This window comes from Notolepis coatsorum (assembly GCF_963971535.1).
Source record: "Notolepis coatsorum genome assembly, chromosome: 17".
NCBI classification, from domain to species: Eukaryota; Metazoa; Chordata; class Actinopteri; order Aulopiformes; family Paralepididae; genus Notolepis; species Notolepis coatsorum.
In genome coordinates this window covers 102479501-102499255 of record NC_140181.1, presented here as the reverse complement: position 1 = coordinate 102499255, position 19755 = coordinate 102479501, and the positions used below count along the sequence as shown (strand labels likewise).

The window sequence follows — 19755 nt, the reverse complement described above, 5'->3', positions numbered from 1 at the left end:
GTTAAAGTGGCTGCTAGTGTGTGAGCGTGCACAGCGTGCGTGTCGTGTGTGTGCTCATGTGTGCTTGTGTGTGGATAGTTCAGTGTTATGTGGCACTCAGTGTTCATTGTTCAAGGCTCTGATGGCCTGGGGGAAGAAGCTGAGCCTAAGCCTCTCTGTCCTAGTAGCTGGGGTTTGCAGGCGTCTGCCTGACCTCAGCAGCTGGAACAGGCTGTTATTGGGGTGGTGGGGGTTTTTCATTATTCTGCAGGCTCTGGATTTGCACCTCTTGTTGTATAGATCCTGCAGGGGAGGTAGTGCAATACCCGTGGTACGCTCGGCTGAGCGCACCACACTCTGTAGGGCCTTCTTGTCCTGTGCCGTGCTGTTTCCATACCAGGCAGTGATGTTTCCGGTCAAGATGCTCTCTACAGCTCCTGAGTAGAAGGACTGGAGTATCTTCCCCGATACTCTGAACTTCCTTAACTGTCTCAGGTGGTAGAGGCGCTGCTTCGCCTTCTTTACGACTGAGTCTATGTGTGTTGTCCATGTCAGATCCTCTGAGATGTGGACCCCCAGGTACTTAAAGCTGCTCACCCTGTCCACGGTAGCCCCGTTTATCATCAGTGGTGTGTGTGTCTCCTGCTGTCCTCTCCTATAATCCACGATCAGCTCCTTGGTTTTACCAATGTTCAGGAGCAGGCTGTTGTCCTGGCACCAGCGTTCCAGTACCTCAACCTCCTCCCGGTAGGCCTTCTCGTCGTTGTCCGAGATCAGCCCCACCACCACTGTGTCGTCTGCGAACTTCACTATGGAGTTGGAGCTGAACTTGGCCACACAATCGTGTGTGTAGAGTGAGTACAGCAGGGGGCTCAGAACAGAGCCCTGGAGGGACCCGATGCTCAGGGTGATGGTGTTGGAGGTCTGACCCCCCACCCTGACCGCCTGGGGTCTTTCGCTCCGAAAGTCCAGTACCTACCTGTCTCTCTGCCGAGACCTGCCCAATCATGTCTGCTCTACCTGTCTCTCTGCTATACCGAGACCTGCCCAATCATCTCTGCTCTACTGAAACTAGGGGGAAGAGTTTCATATTATGATGCATTTAGAATTTTGGACGATAACACAATATACATCACGGTATATTCGTTTTTTAATATATCTAAAATATCTTGTCTGGAGTACAAGATTTCTATTGGAATGCCCCGTTTCATGCCATTGGGTCTCAACAACAGTGCAATTATTGTACAGTATAATAGTCATATTGTGCAACAACACGTACAGAGCTTTTTCACGACACAGGAATGTGCTCGGCATTAAGGCTCGTCAAAGCTAACGGTCGACTTACAGAGTACAACTCTGTGTACTCATCCGGTTAAATGTTTACCGTAGAACCGATTTCTAACTGTGTAACATTTCTACTGGTATTATCCCCCCCCCCCCCCCCCCCCCCCCCCCCCATAACCGAAACCTGTCTGTCTGTCCACAACGAGACCCGACTCTCTGGTACTGCAGGGTAGGCATTATCATATGTATGTAGTGTCACATTCTATTTATCTTATTCCATTCTCCCATACCACTTCACATTTAGTCAATTAGCTGACGCTTTTATTCAGATTGTGCAACAACAAGTCAGCAGGAGGGAGGGGTACCCCTCTGGCAGCTAAGGGTCAGTGACACTCGAGTGTTACACTCTGAGTGCATAGCTGTATAGACATAATTAGCATGATAGGTAGTAGTACGTATAATAGTAAGTATAGTAGCATAGTAGTAGGGTACATAATAGTAAAAAGACAGTAATTTAGTTTCTTATTTACATTTTTTATTATACCGTTGCTTTTACACACAAATCTTAAAAATGTATTATTACACAGGTCACAACATGTTTACAGGAACGTTTTGGAGTTGTATTTGGAGTGTATTTGGTGACTGTTGAGAACTAGGCTACACTGGCACACTTACTTCCAGTGAATGACGCTAAGCTAGGCTAACGGTGCGGCTGTTCCCTAAGCCTAATGCAATGCACAGAGAAGAAAAGGGTATCTGCTTGTCTAACTCCAGGGTAGATGGCAAATAAGCAAATGTCCCAAAACGTTGCTGTGTTCCTTTAACATACATATTATGACCAATAAAAGAAGCTTGAACTTGAACTTGAGACCCGTCGGTCTGCAATGAGACCCAGCTCTCTGCTACTGCAGGGTAGGCTGAGACCCAGCTCTCTGCTACTGCAGGGTAGGCTGAGACCCAGCTCTCTGCTACTGCAGGGTAGGCTGAGACCCAGCTCTCTGCTACTGCAGGGTAGGCTGAGACCCAGCTCTCTGCTACTGCAGGGTAGGCTGAGACCCAGCTCTCTGCTACTGCAGGGTAGGCTGAGACCCAGCTCTCTGCTACTGCAGGGTAGGCTGAGACCCAGCTCTCTGCTACTGCAGGGTAGGCTGAGACCCAGCTCTCTGCTACTGCAGGGTAGGCTGAGACCCAGCTCTCTGCTACTGCAGGGTAGGCTGAGACCCAGCTCTCTGCTACTGCAGGGTAGGCCGAGACCCAGCTCTCTGCTACTGCAGGGTAGGCCGATAACCGTCTATCTGCTACACTCAAGGCAAGGCAACATGTCAGTATAACATATCCCACCTGGACACAAAGCACTGATAGGGAAGGGAAGGGAAGGAAAGAAGAACAGGCCGACCGACCGACAGACAGACAGACGGAGGTTACATGAAAAGCTGACCTCAGTGTAGATAGCAACTCAGGGGAATGCATAACAAGTCCATGAGACCAGAGGGAGTCGTCTACACTGTGTGTTCACCCAACCTCCTCCCATTGTCTCTCAAGACAGAGACGTGGACACACCGAGAGATACACACAAACACAACACACACACAACACGCACACAACTTCATGCTTTGCACTATTATAAAAACATCTTGATGCAGATAGGCATCGCACACACATGTGCAGGCGTAGACACACACACACACACAAGCACACAACCACACATGTGCACCACACAAACACCCTACTACATCATGCTTTGCACTATTGTGAATGGCCGAGACTTCCTATGGAAACATGTTCTTGATGCAGATAGGCATCGCACACACACACAACACACACACGCACACGCACACACACACACACACACACTTCTTCTTCTTTCACTTCTACATTTGGGTAGAACTCACTGGGCATTGGTACATAACAATTATGGTCTATAAATGTTGGAGGTTGGTCAGTGTGTGTGGTTACCTTCCTGGACACGTGGAAGGTGGGACTGGTCGATCTCCAGCTCTGCCATGGCTGTCCTGGTCTGGGCGGGCGTGCCCGGCTGTCGCTGGGTGTCCCTGGCTGTAGTCACTGCCTCATGGCACACAGACAGGGCAGCCTGAGGACACAAAGGGACTCGTGTTATTCTGCACACAACAACTGTTAATTAGGAGCATATTGAGAATATGTTAACATTTTAAAACAACTTCCATTTTTCCATGTCTGGTATGAGTTAACCCACTTTCGTATATTTATGCAATTATATAAATCACCCTTAGGGTGGTGTAAGATCGAATTTAATTATATTATTATGGAAACCGACGTGTTTCATAATGCATTTCGTTTTTCCATCATTGTACAGATACAGCTAGCATGATAAAGGACAATCCACATGACATGAGCACTATTTTTTTTACTTATATAATCCGTTTTGCACCAGACTGTATAAACCCTTGTGTGTATCTTCCTGTACATGTTACATTTTACTGTATATTTTAGAATGTATCTTTGACTGTTTTTTTTATATATATATATATTTTTTAAATTTATTACCTAACTGTTTATTGTGGTGCTGAATTTCCCTCGGGATTAATAAAGTACTTATATTCTATTATTATTCTAATACATAAATACTGTTGGAGCCGGTAGCATACATGTTACATTGTGACCGTGTAGCCCCTTTCGTGACTGTGATGCACCGAGTGAATCCACAGTCACTTGCTCCTCAATAGGAAACCAACGTATGTTGACCATGAAGGACTGGTTCTGGCCGAACCGTTCGTTAACCAAGAATCACAGAGAAATGTCACAGGTACTCACAGTTGCACGAGGGTTTCGGACAGAGATACGGGATGGTTTGAAAGCTCGGCGTTGCTAATAAACATTTTAAGTATATTTTATAAACTGGTCAACACTAGCATTATTTCCGGCGTTGGGTGCATGATGCGCATGCGTTGTGGCAGCCAACGCCGGAAATAATACAGTGTGGAGCAGTTTATAAAAATTATTTAAAATGTTTATTAGCAACGCCGAGCTTTCAACCCATCCCGTATCTCTGTCCGAAACCCTCCTGCAACTGTGAGTACCGTTGTAATTTCTCTGTGATTCTTGTATAACGAACGGTTTGGCCAGAACCAGTCCTTCATGGTCAACATAGGTTGGTTTCCTATTGAGGAGCAAGTGACTGTGGATTCACTCGGTGCATCACAGTCACGAAAGGGGCTACGGTTCCGTGCTGCTGTCACGTTGCGATTGAATTACGTGTGTTGCACAAGGAAACCTTTGTTTTTAATTAAGGCACATTAAAAAAAAATCGTTGTCAAATTCAGTCACTGGTCGCTTTATTATTACTTTCGTGACCTACCTGTTCACAGCTCGTCGGACACGCAGGCTGTCCAGTGGTGTGTGCGGGTGTGCACGCAGGCTGTCCAGTGGTGTGTGCGGGTGTGCACGCAGGCTGTCCAGTGGTGTGTGCGGGTGTGCACGCAGGCTGTCCAGTGTACGCGCACGGAGCCGATTCAACTAGTAAACACGGCAGCAGAGAAGCAACTTCTGAGTACAATTGAAATTCCCCGCGTTTCCCCTTTTCCCTTTCCTTTCTCCGTATAGTCACCAAACGGTTAAATCCTGCATATCCTCAAACGTCGGTTTAGTTGTATAATGCATCATCAGAATGTATCTGTCAGTTGAGTAGTTTATCAATGAAACAAAGCCCCGACGCTCCCCGATGGAAACCCACGGTGGACAAACTTAGCGCACACACTTCCAACTCCCGTGTAGCAGCTTCTGGTAGATACCGTGTAACACCAGAGGGGGCGGCGTTCTCCAGGTTCTTGGAGCACTATAGTCTGAATAATAGGGTTCATTTGAAACAAACTGGTCTGGTAACTATATACCTGTGTGGGTGAGTGTCGGAACATTTTGTAATGGATCTCTAAGTATCAGAAGAAGGCTTACGAATGTGTTAATTCATAAAAGAGCAAGAGTACAAGAGACAGAGAGAGAGACAGAGACAGAGAGATGACCATGCTTTGTTCACTGATAATTTCAGACCACAGTTGGTGGACCACGCTTAGAGGTGACAAACCCTGTGAAATCTGTAAAAGAGAGTATGAGAGAGACATACATAGAGAGACATACAGATAGAGATACATACATAGAGAGACATACAGATAGAGAGACATACATAGAGAGACATACAGATAGAGAGACATACATAGAGAGACATACAGATAGAGAGACATACAGAGAGAGAGAGACAGAGAGAGACATACAGATAGAGATACATACAGATAGAGATACATACAGATAGAGAGACATACAGATAGAGAGACATACAGAGATAGACATACAGAGAGAGACATACAGAGAGAGGGACATACAGAGAGAGAGATACAGATAGAGATACAGAGAGAGATACAGAGAGAGAGACATACAGAGAGATACAGAGATAGAGAGATACAGAGAGATACAGAGAGATACATACAGCAAGATAGAGAGACATACAGATAGAGAGACATAGAGAGATAGAGAGACATACAGATAGAGAGACATACAGATAGAGATACATACAGATAGAGAGACATAGAGAGATAGAGAGACATACAGATAGAGAGACATATAGAGAGACATACAGAGATATAGAGAGAGACATACAGATATAGAGAGACATACAGATAGTCAAGTCAAGTCAAGAGTTTTATTTGTCTCGGCATACAAGTATACAATGAAATGCGGGTGGTCTTGCCCGCAACGATGTGCAATACAGTGGTACAACATATAATCCAATAAAACAACATTGTGCAATAAACAGGTAACAGGTAACATGGTGGGGCATCTCGGTATTTGTACATAAGTTATTTACAGAGCATGGAGGACATGCTAGGTCCCTTGGTAGTGCAATACACTGTTACTATACTATTTTTAAAGTGACCTTTCCTTTGTGGCCATAAGTGTGGGCGTGTGCAGCATGAGTGTGTGCTTGCTCATGTTAAAGTGGCTGCTAGTGTGCGAGCGTGTCGTGTGTGTGCTCATGTGTGCTTGTGTGTGGAGAGTTCAGTGTTCTGTGGCACTCAGTGTTCAGTGTTCAAGGCTCTGATGGCCTGGGGGAAGAAGCTGAGCCGAAGCCTCTCTGTCCTAGTAGCTGGGGTTCGCAGAGAGACATAGAGAGAGAGACATACAGAGATATAGAGAGAGACATACAGAGAGAGACAGAGAGAGAGAGAGACACAGAGATAGAGAGAAATACATACAGAGAGAGATACATAGAGATAGAGACATAGAGAGAGATACATGGAGAGAGAGATACAGAGAGAGAGAGAGAGACATACCGTGAGAGAGAGACACAGAGAGACATACAGATACAGAGAGAGATACATACAGAGAGACATAGAGAGAGATACACAGAGAGAGAGACATACAGCGATAGAGAGAGAGACATACAGATACAGAGAGAGATACATACAGAGAGAGATACATAGAGACAGAGACATAGAGAGAGATACACAGAGAGAGAGACATACAGCGATAGAGAGAGATGCATATACAGAGAGAGAGAGACATACAGAGAGAGACATACAGAGAGAGAGACATACAGAGAGAGAGAGACATATACACACACACATTGAAAACGAGATGACCATGCTTTGTACCCTGATAACAGCCTTTGAAGGTGCAGCTACTACACCTGCCCGTTTGTAACCTATAGAAGTAGGAGGCTATACACTATTAACACATTACACATTTTGTAGTGACCTACTGTAGGCTGTATTTTCACTCACTTACGCCATCTGCTGGCGCTGCTGGGAACTACTTCAAAAGTGCTGTGGCTCACAAATAATAGATTCAAGATTGTTTATTGTCATATGCACAGTTAAACAGACAGTTTGCCATACAATGAAAATCTTACTTTGCTAGTCCGCCCTTCACACAAAATCACACAATACTTAACTTAAACATATTTAAATACAAGCGAGTGCTAGAAAATAAGGTAAAAATAGATAAATATATACAAGGCACAGTGAGTTACATTGTACATAGTGTGTGTGTGTGTGTGTGTGTGTGTGTGTGTGTGTGTGTGTGTGTGTGTGTGTGCACGTGCGTGCGTGTGTGTGTGTGTGTGTGTGAAGAGCCTAAAGGAACGTAAGAAAGATTTTGAGCAGACTTAACCCCTTTCACTATCTCACTACCAAAGGGTTAACCCTTTCACCGCGACACTACAGAAGGTTCTGTGTCGTATGGTTCTCGCTCAGCGTCACTACTGCACTATACTTCACTCGTGCACGCGCACTGAATAAAAAATAAAAAATGTACCTTTACATCCCAACATTCGTCTGGCCACACGGCACACCCCTATCAGCTTACCTACATAAGCAGGGGTGTGGTCACCTACTCACCTCCTTCTTCGCTTTCACCACAAGGAAGTGCCTTCGGTAGATCCCCACTTGACGAGGTTGTTAGTAGAAGAAAGTTGGAAAACAAGAGATACGTTGACATCATATCTTTATTTTCTCTCTCACTATTTTCGAGAAAATACGGCGATATTGTCTTCGTTACTGGAGTGTCTGGAAGATGATGGTCATTCTACACCTCCACCGGTTTTTTCGTATTAGGAGCTCACGGCGCTGACATGCTTCCCAACTACAATCCTCCTTGCTGCGGCTGGATGGGGTAAGACCCTCCAGCAACACAGCTGGACTGTAGGATGCACCGACTGTTGTGAGAAGCGGTGGGTTCCAGGTTGGGTGAGTAATGTTTGCTTGCGAGCACCACTTGTCTGTTAGTGCTATGGGGGCTAGCTGACAATGTTTACGAAAACCGGCCCCAGATTAGGGTCCTCTGTTCAGCCTCTTAGGCGACGGCGGAGGATCTGGGTTTGAAGCCCATTATAGTCAACTAGTGGGCCACGACCAGTAACTGGTGATCCCAGGATTCTCTGGACGAGTGGATGCTTCTCTATCACCGTGTATGCCGCATCTTTCATATACAAATGAGAGTATACCCTAACGAGGAAATGTGGGCATGGATGTTTGTTATCGGAAGATCCATGTTCAAGTCGGCTGCAACCCAGATGGGACTTGTGCTGGCTCCGCCGGATGTCTGGTAAAATCACCGTTGTAAACTGTGTTGACATCTCTTTTTCTCTTCTCTCTTAAAGGTGAGGAGGGTTTTCAGACGGCGGCCTGTCGGAAGTGTGGCTTGTTATATCGTTTGTGTACGAGTTCAGGTGATAGCTGCTTAGCTTGCGTGCTAGTTGTGGCCTACCTGTTAGCCGCGCAGCTGTTAGCTGCAGCGTTAGCTCGCTGTGTTTACCAGACTGGTATACGTTAGCTTGTGGCTATCAGCCGATCGGCTGTTAGCTTAATGCTACACTGTTGAACGTTCTGAGACTATAACATGCTTTAAACACTCTGACTACGACGTCATCTTTGACAGAGGATGTTAGTCGAACCTACCGGGAGCCCGGCCGGCGAGGACTGCGTCAACAAGGAGAACCGTAGCGGCGGGGTGGAGCAGCGACGCTGCCCGTGTCGTCAAACACAGGAAGCTGTGTTTACTATCGGTGCCCTGTTAGAGACTGCAGTTCGCGTGGTCTGCGCTCACGGTAAGGAAGGTCCTGACCAGACCTTAAAACGCGTCTTCTTCCTTCCCTTTTAATGTTTTGTAATAACGATGTTTTCCAAAACGGGTGTTGCTGCAATACATTTAGGATACGACGCGAGTTGTGTGTGAATTGTCTTGTCACTGGTATTAGCTTCTCCATGCAAATCAGGTTGTTTGTTACAGATGTAAAAATGATCTGGTTTGTTGTGTTGAGAAACATCATGTGTGTTCATGTACCGTGTACTCACAACTAAGGGGGTTAAATTAACCTATAAAGCTATGCTCAGTGACATATGAGTGAAGAATGAATTCTTTTCTCAGCCTGTAATGACAATGAACAGTGTGTTCACATATTAACGGGTTTACCTGTTCAACTGGCTGTATTAAGGGTAAGGTAGGAGGGGTGTTCCCCCCGGTTCCCTGGGGACTTCCCCACCCTCCTCTCAGACATGTTGTTACAATATATTGTGTCACTGTGTGGTGGGATACGATGTAACCCTTAGCTTGGTTGCTGGGGTTGTGCTAAAACCGCTTGAGAAACTATATTTTCCTAAAGAAAAGATTGTTTGGTCACTTTTCGTGTGTGCTTAGCAAGGCCTGTGGCCGATACTAATCGAGAATTGTGTATTCTCTCATTATGAAAAACGGCGTTCCTCTGTAGAGTGTATTGCCATTTTTTGTGGTGATAAAGAGTTGTGTGTGTCGTGTGATCTACAACTGGGTTAGGTTGGCCACAGAAGCACATGTGTAAGTCTGGTACCGGGGCTCTTAAGGGGGCCCTCTCTATTCTGTGTTTTTTCCTTAGTAAATATCAGATAGCAGGTTAGCACATGAGCTGTGTGAAGCTGTTAGACACTTCATGTAGCTGACTGTGACTCTGTCATGCTCTTTTTTGTCATTACATCGTATCATGGGTGTGGGGTCGTAAAGGGGTGAACTGGTAATCCTTTCCTCCCCTTTTGACGGGCAGGGGTTACAACCTCCTGTCCTTCAAGGTTCCTGTCACATTGCTGTTCGGCACGTTACAGGGTAAGAGGGGGGGGGGGGGGAGGGAGTTTCCTGGTCCCACGCCCTGGAATATTGGGCGTGTGCACCGCAGAAATTCCCCCGTCATAGAGTACGTCACTGTGCGTGTCTCTGTTGGTAAGACTTCCGTGAGCTGTTCAGGTCCATATGATGGATCTGTTTCAGGGAGTGGTCAGGGCTCCTCCTCACGAAGCTCCTACTCGGGCCTTCTGTGAGTTAGGACTCTCCTTCCATGTGAGGGAGCCTCCTCAGAGTGCAGAGCCTCCTCCTCAGATTGTCAAGGTGAGTAGAACTTCAAAAAGGAGTCCTGTTCTATTGTGTGTGTATTCGATTCAATTCGATTATTGAGTGTGTATTGGTTCAGTGCCTCCTCCTCGGAGAGCCCTAAACCAAAATTTTACATGGCTCAATGTTGCAATATATTCTTTTCAATCTATACAGCTCGCGTGGGAAGTCTCTCTGGGGATTTCCGTCTCCTCCCTATGGGAGGGTGGTGGGATGTAAAAATGTAAACAATTTTTACCCTCAGCGGCGTCACGAGGGATTCATGTCGGTCTGTGTTCTTTCTTTTTTGAATAAAAAGAGGAAGGTACATGAAGCACAACGGCTCCATGTCGTTCTCCCAGGCGACTTGGAGGAACAATGTTTGGTGTCTTGCTAGACTATCCATTGATGTGTTTGGGTCTCGACGTATACATAGTGCTGGCTCAGGTGTGTTTCTGTGACAGAATCACACAGGGGCTAAGTGCTCCTTGGTTGCTTGTTAAAACAGCGTTTTTATAGGGCAACTGGGATGGAGTTTTGTCTCTTCCGAGCGCCAGTTTACTAGGTTGTCTCGATGAATTCTCGTTCATATCTGGGGGATGTTAACGGAATAGATCTGAACATAGGTAGAGGGGTCTCACGCCCTTGGGGTGGGCCACTGAGCACGGTCTAAATGGGGACCGTCTGGGTGGCGCCCTCTTTTCATGTTTTAGATCGACACGCATACCTACCCCCTCTCCTGGAGTGGGCATGTCGGCGTGGTTAGGACACGGGACTGGTCTGGTCACGCTGGTCCAGGTCAGTTAACCCGTTGTCCGCCGGGGATGCAGATCTGCTGTTCTGGTACCCTGAGGGACTTGTGCTTTTTTCGGGGGGAAAAATGCCAGGTCGGTCCGGGTGTCACAGGGTTAGGCGCTATGGAGACCCTTGTTGGGTACATATTGTACTCTGCACTATCGTAATGGCTTACGGCCATACCAACCTGTACACGCCCGATCTCGTTCGATCTCGGACGCTACGCAGGTTCGGTCCTGGTTAGTACTTGGTTGGGAGACCGCCTGGGAATACCAAGTGCGGTGTGCTTAGGGCTGGTTCTCCATTCTTTTCGCTCCTCTCTCACGTGTGGCGAAGAGGGGGCTGTTGGGGTGGTCTTGGACCTCCTCTGGTAACCCTGTGCTTCCCGTGCCGCCGGGCCCGGTCCGAAGTAATGTTTCATCGACCCGTAGGCCTGGAATAACCCTTTTTTGAAAACTGAAACACTTGTACTGTGGTATAGCCAGTGTATGGCCGCAGGTGTGTTTTGGAGTTTTTTCTTGAGGGGTTATAGAAACAACCACCGCATAGGGTAACGACAGGGTGGTTGATTCCTTGGTGTGTTGGAGCAGTGTCAACTCCCGGGTTGCCCGGTTGAGTGTGCCCCTGCACGTTCATGACGTCTGCCAATCATGTCAGCCTTCTCTGCCTCCACCCCTCTGGGTGGTTTTTTTTTAATGGAGGCTTTGTCGTGGTGAACAACAACGCCAGCATACGCCCCTTCCGCCGGGGCGGCTGTTTTCAGCTGACTCCTTTGGTGCCTGTCTCGTCCGCAGTGCTCCAGGCTCAGGTTACAGCCTGTTGCCTGGTTTCCCCGGTGCGCTGCCTGCTTCCGTTGGTTAACCTTTTTTGTGTGCTTACGGCCATGCTGACTGCCTGTTCTGCAGGGTCAGTGTGCCAAGCGGTGTGCTATTGGGGGGAAAGGGCCCGCTCTTGGAGGGGCCTTATCCGAATACGCTGGCGATGTGGGGGGCGGTGTCACTAAGTGACCGCCTGGTGGGGTCTTGATGCCTGGCGTCATTGACCTCTCCGGGCCCCCTTTTTCCAGGGGATCCAGTCCCTTCAGTAGGTCTGGGTCTTCCTTCGTGCTCCGCTGCTACGGCCTTGCCACTGGGTTGGGTTTGCTCTTAACCCCGTGTTTTCTGGGGGCAGTAACGAGGTTGTTCCTTCTGTTCGTTCCCGGGTGGCATGCGGGTTGTGCGTGTGTGTAGTCGTGGGGTCAAGCCACGGTCTGCTCACCTTGTCCGTTGAGTTGCTTGAGTGCCTCTTTGCACGGTCGGATCCGTCGCCCTCCCGTGACCCTCCAATAGGGGGGGTATCCTCCATTAGGGAGGGTCGGGGGGGCTCGGTCCTCCCCGATCTGATGGTTGTGGGGGGCCTCAGCGGGGTACATTTGTCGGGCTATGGCTCTCGCGCAGCCTCCCTTGTGCAGTAGTGACGCTGAGCGAGAACCATACGACACAGAACGATAGGTACTATAACCAAGTTCTGTGAGTAATGGTGACGCTCAGCATCAGACGCCGCTGCGGCCCTTGATCTCACCTTGTGGTGAAAGCTTGGGAAGGAGGTGAGTAGGTGACCACACCCCTGCTTATGTAGGTAAGCTGATAGGGGTGTGGCCAGACGAATGTTGGGATGTAAAGGTACATTGTGGAATTTTTTATTCAGTGCACGTGCACGAGTGAAGTATAGTGCAGTAGTGACGCTGAGCGTCACCATTACTCACAGAACTTGGTTATAGTTATAACCTATCGTTAACCCTTTCACTGCCACACTACAAAGGGTTAGCCCTTTCACAACCACACTACATAAGGTTAACCCTTTCACTACCACACTAAAGACGGTTAACCCTTTCACTACCACACCTTCTCTAGTGTGGTAGTGAAAGGTTAACCTTCTGTAGTGTGGTAGTGAAAGGTTAACCTTCTGTATTGTGGTAGTGAAAGGGTTAACCTTCTGTAGTGTGGTAGTGAAAGGTTAACCTTCTGTAGTGTGGTAGTGAAAGGTTAACCTTCTGTATTGTGGTAGTGAAAGGGTTAACCTTCTGTAGTGTGGTAGTGAAAGGTTAACGATAGGTTATGTATATAACCTAGTTATATAAGTATTGGCTGAGCGACCCGCTCTTAAGCCTATTGAGATACCCCTTATCTCCTGTACCTACTGTACTCCACCACGAAAACAACTTGTACACCCACACCTGACCGGGTCCCGCCTCTATGGAGGCGTAGCCTATAAGACCATGGCCATGGTCACCAACACACCCTTCCTCGCCAAAATCCCGTTCCAGTAAAAGATCCCTCAAAAGGGAACTCAGGGCCGCTTAAGAGCGGGACGCTCAGCCAGTACTCATATAACTAGGTTATATACATAACCTATCGTTATATTTCGTATCTGGCTTATCGCGTCCCGCTCTTAAGCCTATTGAGATATGGGTTAGAGCGGACGCGAGACCCGACAGATGTACCCCCTGAGGACCCGTAAGCCCACATCAAGGGGTTCGGGGAGCCCTGTCACCCCAGCCTTCCTAATGAAGGGGGGGCGCAGTCAACTCCACCTGAGTGCGAGCAAGAGGGAACTAGAACCCCTTGAACACACAGCACAGGCGGAACCACGTGTGACCTAACACACTGTGGCCCATACCCACACACTCCTGCTACCCTACCAAAGGACGGGAAGCAGGAAAGGCCACAGACCCCAGAACCGCCTGGGAGACAGAACCCCCGGTCATGTCCATGAGGTAAAACCTTACAAAGGGGCCCGGGGAGAACCATGATCCTCCACCGAAACCCCACCCAGGAGAGCGGCAGAGGCAGCCACCCCACGAGTGGAGTGTGCCCTGACGCCCCCAGGGGGATCCTGCCCAGCCAACGTGTAGCAGAGGGCAATGCCCTCACACAACCAATGGGACAGGCGTTGTTCGATAGTGCCTTACCGGCATGAGAACCACCGTGACAGACAAAAAGCTGAACGGTGACCCCGAGGTCCTGAGTACGGCTGAGGTAATTCCCAAAGCACGGACCGGACATGACAGGTGAAGGCCCGCATCTAACTCACTACCGTGAGGAGGCGGATGAAATGCCTGAACCACAATATCCCTGGAGCGGAAGAACTCCGGATATTTACAGGCACGAAGGCAGGATTAGGCCGCAGAGTGGCACCGCAATCGGACGAAAGACAGGCACTCTGGACGTACCGAGAGAGCACAAAGCACACCCACGCGTTCAGCGGAGGTGACGGCCAGCAAGAACCCGGTCTTGAACGACAGCTGTTCCAACGGCGCCTGCTCGAGCGGCTCAAACGGGGCCAAGGACAATCGACGAGGACCAATTGAAGATCCCAATTCAGAGCCAAGGAGCGTTGCACCGGCTTAACGCGTCGAGCGCCAAGCAGGAAACGCTTCACAAGAGGGTGGCTGAACAAGACATCCCCTCAAATCCCTCATGATAGGAGGATATAGCTGCTGCATATACCCTCACCGTCGAAGCCGACAGTCTATCAAGGAGAGACTGGAGGTAACTATGGACAGCATCCAGGGGGCAGGAGACTGGGTCCCGGCCCCCCGCCTTACACCACACTTGGAACATACGTCATCTGCCCGCGTAAGCGCGACAGTGGAGGGAGAATGCGCATTCCGGATGGTAACACCATCAGGATCAAGAACCTGCGCCCCTCAACGTACCCGTCCCAACAACTGACCTAACAGATGTATGGGGAAGAATCCCAGGCGGCACGGCATCGGTCCCAGACCTGCCTGGCTATGTCCGGACGTAATCCCCACCCGTCAGGATGAGGACTGCCCGCGACAGTACACCTGTACCCACCTTCTCCCTGCCGGGGATGTGGGGAGCCCTCAGGCCGCGCAGATGGAGGACGCCCATAGCCAGCCGCCCGCCGCCTGGTGCAGACGGGGGGAGCGTACTCCTCCCTGTCTGTCGATATACGACACTGACGTCGCATTGTCCGTCCTGATCAACACCGTTTGAGGACCAGAAGGACCGCTTTCAATACCAACACATTGAACGTAGCGCAGACCGGGCAGCATGGTTTGCCAGCTGCCCCCTACTGCGTTGGCCCGACGCGTCACCAGCGAGGGAAACGTGACGTGAGACAGCGCCGTAACCGTCCTAGGACGGAACCTCCCGAGCGTGTTGACAACACGCTCTGAGAGGGATCCCCATAGCCCTCCAACCGTTGACTGGGAAGAGGAGTACTCTACTTCCAGTCTACAGCAAACCCCAGGCTGGTAGAGACCTGCCTGGTACGAGACCTGACGATCCACCTTGACCGCGAAGGACCAGAACGTCGTCAGGGCAGAATACACTCCGTAACCCCTGACGACGCAGAGGCCCCAGTGCGGCCTCCACGCACTTGGTGAAGATGCGGGGAGCCAGAGAAAACCGAACGGCAGCCTCTGGTACTCATACGCTAACCCTGCAAAGGAAGCGTAGGTAAGCCCTAGGATGGAAGATCGGAGATGCGCATACGCATCCTACAGGTCTATGGAGGAGAACCAGACCCCCACCTGACAGTGTTCAACAGTTAGGAGACGATCCAAAAAATGCTGAACCTTCCCATGGGACAGGTCCAGCCTGGGTCTGACACCCCCCCTCCCGATATCTCAGGCACCAGAGAACACCGGGAGGAGAACGCCACGACGATGGCTTGCTTCGTCCACAGAGATTGGATTTCGTTGACCAGAGCTGTCACTGCTGGAGACCCTGACAATAGGGTCTGTACCAAACCCGAAAACGGGTGGGGTTGTGTAAACACAAGTCCCCGCCTCAGCGTTCTCTCCATCCACCTCGACATAATGGTACTGCCGTAGTCATATGTGATGACACTCCCAACGCACCCGCCGCCATGTTTGGATTGTCATTTTGTCAGTGACCTGTTTGGCAATCAGTTTTTAATATTCCTTGGACACTATGGGTAGAATACTGATGGGTCTGTAATTGGATGTCATGAGAGGGTCACCACTTTTAAATAAAGGGGCCACAACTGCAGGCTTCTATGGTTTAGGAAAACTCCCTTGATTGAAAGCCATATTGATCATATGGGTCAGTGACTTCACTATAGAGGAGTTTATCTCTTTCAGCATGAGTGTGTCCATGCCATATACTGTATATCCTTAGCTCTTGAGGATTTGAGGGATTTAATTATATTTGCAACCTCTATCTCAGTGACTGATTTTGGTAGGACTGCTGGTTCATTAATATTGACGTGTAGATGGTAGATTAGGACTACTGTCCTGAACTGCGAAGCTTTGGGCTATGGCGGCCACAGACTCTACAAAATACTGATTGAGGGCCGGTGCTATGTCAGACGGATACTGTAAAGTTTTTGTCATTGACCTTCAGTTCAATTGGCTTAATTGCAGCTTTGTTTTGACCAGTTCATTTCTGGATCTGACTCCATTAAAACTAAAAAGCCGCTACACAAATATTTATTTTGAGAATCGATTATTATTACACTAAAAGCTGGAACGAAATAGAGTTATGCTGTATCATGTCATGGGTGAAATATGCCCTTTTGAAAGAACAGGCTCCTTACCTTGTTCAATTTAATAATATAGTTCAGTAAACACAAAGCAAATGCATTTTACCTCAGCGCAATTCCCTGTTGCACTCCAATAGCTGCACGCCCCGTCCACCTCTGGCCCCGTGTACACTGTTTGTGATATCATTTCATAAGTCATCAGTGTAAAAAGTTCACATTCAAGTTCTTTCTTATTTCAGCTTTGAACAAATTCACTCATGTCCCCCCCGGGTCCCACGTCATACAGTATATACCTCTGATTCAGCTCCTGGCAACACACAGCTATTACTTTTAAAGACATTCAGTCAGCAGCAGCACAACACTTTCTATAACTTTATAAAGGCCAGATTAAGGGCCACGGCCCTGTGGGGCCCTCAGCTATAGGCAGCGCAGAGAGTTCTGTAAGGGCCCTGATTGGCAGTGGGGCCTCCAGATGTAGAAGCTGACTTTTATTATTCGTATAAAGCTAGATGGTGGGGAATAATGATTTTGTTTGTGACGTGAATGAAATGCGGGTTTATTTGTGGATAAAAAAAGAAAAAGAAAAAGGTCCTCGCCTACAATCTAGCTCCGGACCCCGAGACCCATGGGGTTTGGCCCCGGGCCCCTGGCCTAATACACAGTGTATAAATTCTAATTGCTTTTCATGAAATACAACAACACCTAACAGTGTCTGGCCTTCCGACCATAAAACGAAATGTCACAGTCGCCTCTACGATGCCCCATTATCATACGAGAGGCAGAGCGCTGACGTCAGACCTCTAATAAACATACAAATGGCGCGGGGGCAAAGTGTGACTTCCTAAATAGCGGCGACCCCCGGCCTCCGGTCCCTCCTCGGCCAATAGGAAGCCCTCGTCTCCTCTCCTCTCGTGCCCTCCGTCCGCCGCGGATGCGCTCGTAAAGAACGCTTTATCGCGTGACTAGGGAGAAGTGAAAGCGCAGATATAACATCTCACCAGGACAAGGCCAGCACTGTGTGTTGTGCATCAATCAGTCTGAATCAATCAATCTGAATCAATGGTCCAGATTCTCCACTGACTTCAAATGTCAGCGGTGCTCAACGCTTGAGAGTAGATCCATCGAACCTCCACACACACACACGCACGCACGCACACACACACACACACGCACGCACACGCACACACATACACACACAGACACACACAGACACAGACACACAGACACACACGCACACGCACACACACACACACACACACACACACACACACACACACACACACACACACACACACACACACACACACACACACACACACACACACACACACACACACACACACACACACACACACACACACACACACACACACTTTAGGCGCCTCTCTGGTGTGAAATTGCAACGCTTTTTTGAATGAACAGCCCCCATAATATACCTTTAACCCTTTCACTGCCACACTACCAAAGGGTTAACCCTTTCACTGCGATAATACAGAAGGTTAACCCTTTCACTGCCACACTACAGATGGTTAACCTACAAAGGGTTTAACCCTTTCACAACCACACACTACAGAAGGTTAACCCTTCCACTACCACACTACAGACGGTCAACCTTCTGTAGTGTGGTAGTGAAATGGTTAACAATAGCTTTTACCCACCCACGTGTCGCGGGAGTGCAGAAGAGGACTCGGATGGTCAAGAGGGGTCAACAGATTCATAGAATATAAAAAACATTAGTAATGGTCTCCTGCTCCGTCTCCCCACCTGCTCCCCGACAAACACCTGCTTAGATCCCATTTACACACTCAGTCAATCAGACCGAGGAGCCAGTAAAACACATAACGCTGCCCCTGGAGCTTGTCTTTCCTTTTATGAGGCCCATAAGTCACCTCTGTGACCGTCGATTCATCACCGTGAGCACGTCAGCTGGGACTCTGGACGTGGCCGAGGGTTATTGAGAGTGGGGGTGTGGTTCTGACAGGGTGTGGGGGGTCAACCGGAGGGGTATATAACCCAGTGGGGGCCGATAGATAGTGCAGATAGAAGAAGGCTTCCTACGGCAGGACCAAGCGGCTATCACCTGAACGTCCACCATTGCCACTAACAAACAAACAACAACAACAACAACAACAACAACAACAACAGCATCAGCGTGGAGATGAAGGCTACCCTGCTCCTGACTGTCCTCCTGCTGGCGGCCTCTGGTCCGCTGTCGGCCCACCCCATCACACTCACAGACTCAGTGGAGCTGCCCTACTCGGGACCCGGTGAGTCTCCGCGACAACGGGACGACGACACCGCTATTATAGACCCAGGGGGAGATAATAATGTCACCGGTTCAATCCTTTTGATTAACTCGGTGTCCCCGGTAATCACATTTTATTTGGGAAGATTAATAACAGCCTGGGGGGGGGGGGGGGGGGGGGTCACGATCAGAGACCGGTGTTAATTGCTTCAGGAATTGACTGTATAAGACGTTGATTGTGCCACCAGGAGTGCAGCTGTTTCTCAGGGAACACTGTGAATACTAAGATGAACTACTATAAAATACTAAAACACATCGGGAGGTTGTACGGAATGATCGTAGCAATTTGTCCCTTTTAATATTTCCTGAATCGAATTTTGCAGTCGGTCTGCTCTGCGGCTCATGCCGTGCTGCTAAAACACTTTCACTACCACACTACCAAAGGGTTAACCCTTTCACATACGGTCTGTAGTGTGGTAGTGAAAGGGTTAACACTTTGTTGTGTGGTAGTGAAAGGTTAACCTTCTGTAGTGTGGTAGTAAAAGGTTAACCGTCTGTAGTGTGGTAGTGAAAGGTTAACCATCTGTAGTGTGGTAGTGAAAGGTTAACCATCTGTAGAGTGGTAGTGAAAGGTTAACCATCTGTAGTGTGGTAGTGAAAGGTTAACCATCTGTAGTGTGGTAGTGAAAGGTTAACCTTCTGTAATGTGGTAGTGAAAGGTTAACCATCTGTAGTGTGGTAGTGAAAGGTTAACCATCTGTAGTGTGGTAGTGAAAGGTTAACCATCTGTAGTGTGGTAGTGAAAGGTTAACCTTCTGTAGTGTGGTAGTGAAAGGTTAACCTTCTGTAGTGTGGTAGTGAAAGGTTAACCTTCTGTAGTGTGGTAGTGAAAGGTTAACCTTCTGTAGTGTGGTAGTGAAAGGTTAACCATCTGTAGTGTGGTAGTGAAAGGTTAACAGTCTGTAGTGTGGTAGTGAAAGGTTAACCGTCTGTAGTGTGGTAGTGAAAGGGTTAACCTTCTGTATTGTCGCAGTGAAAGGGTTAACCATTTGGTAGTGTGGTAGTGAAAGGGT

At 48.6% G+C, this 19755-nt stretch overlaps 2 protein-coding genes across 3 annotated transcripts in view; one reads left to right on the top strand and one right to left on the bottom strand.

Annotated features, from left to right (window-relative positions):
- ccdc187 (coiled-coil domain containing 187) overlaps positions 1-4956 on the bottom strand; it is an 80888-nt gene extending 75932 nt beyond the window's left edge. For both annotated transcript variants that reach the window (XM_084332742.1, XM_084332743.1), the window contains exons 1-2: positions 4601-4956; positions 3220-3355 (exon numbers count right to left, since the gene is read on the bottom strand). In XM_084332742.1, coding sequence (XP_084188868.1) covers positions 3220-3268 — 49 coding nt within the window. In that variant the 5' untranslated portion in view covers positions 3269-3355; positions 4601-4956. The remainder of the gene's footprint in view (positions 1-3219; positions 3356-4600) is intronic.
- Positions 4957-18595: 13639 nt separating this feature from the next.
- The window catches only part of LOC311244190 (urotensin-2-like), a gene marked incomplete at both ends in the record, with an annotated part of 5958 nt that continues 4798 nt past the window's right edge, over positions 18596-19755 (top strand). Inside the window, one exon of the mRNA XM_084333597.1 lies at positions 18596-18704. Coding sequence (XP_084189723.1) covers positions 18596-18704 — 109 coding nt within the window. The remainder of the gene's footprint in view (positions 18705-19755) is intronic.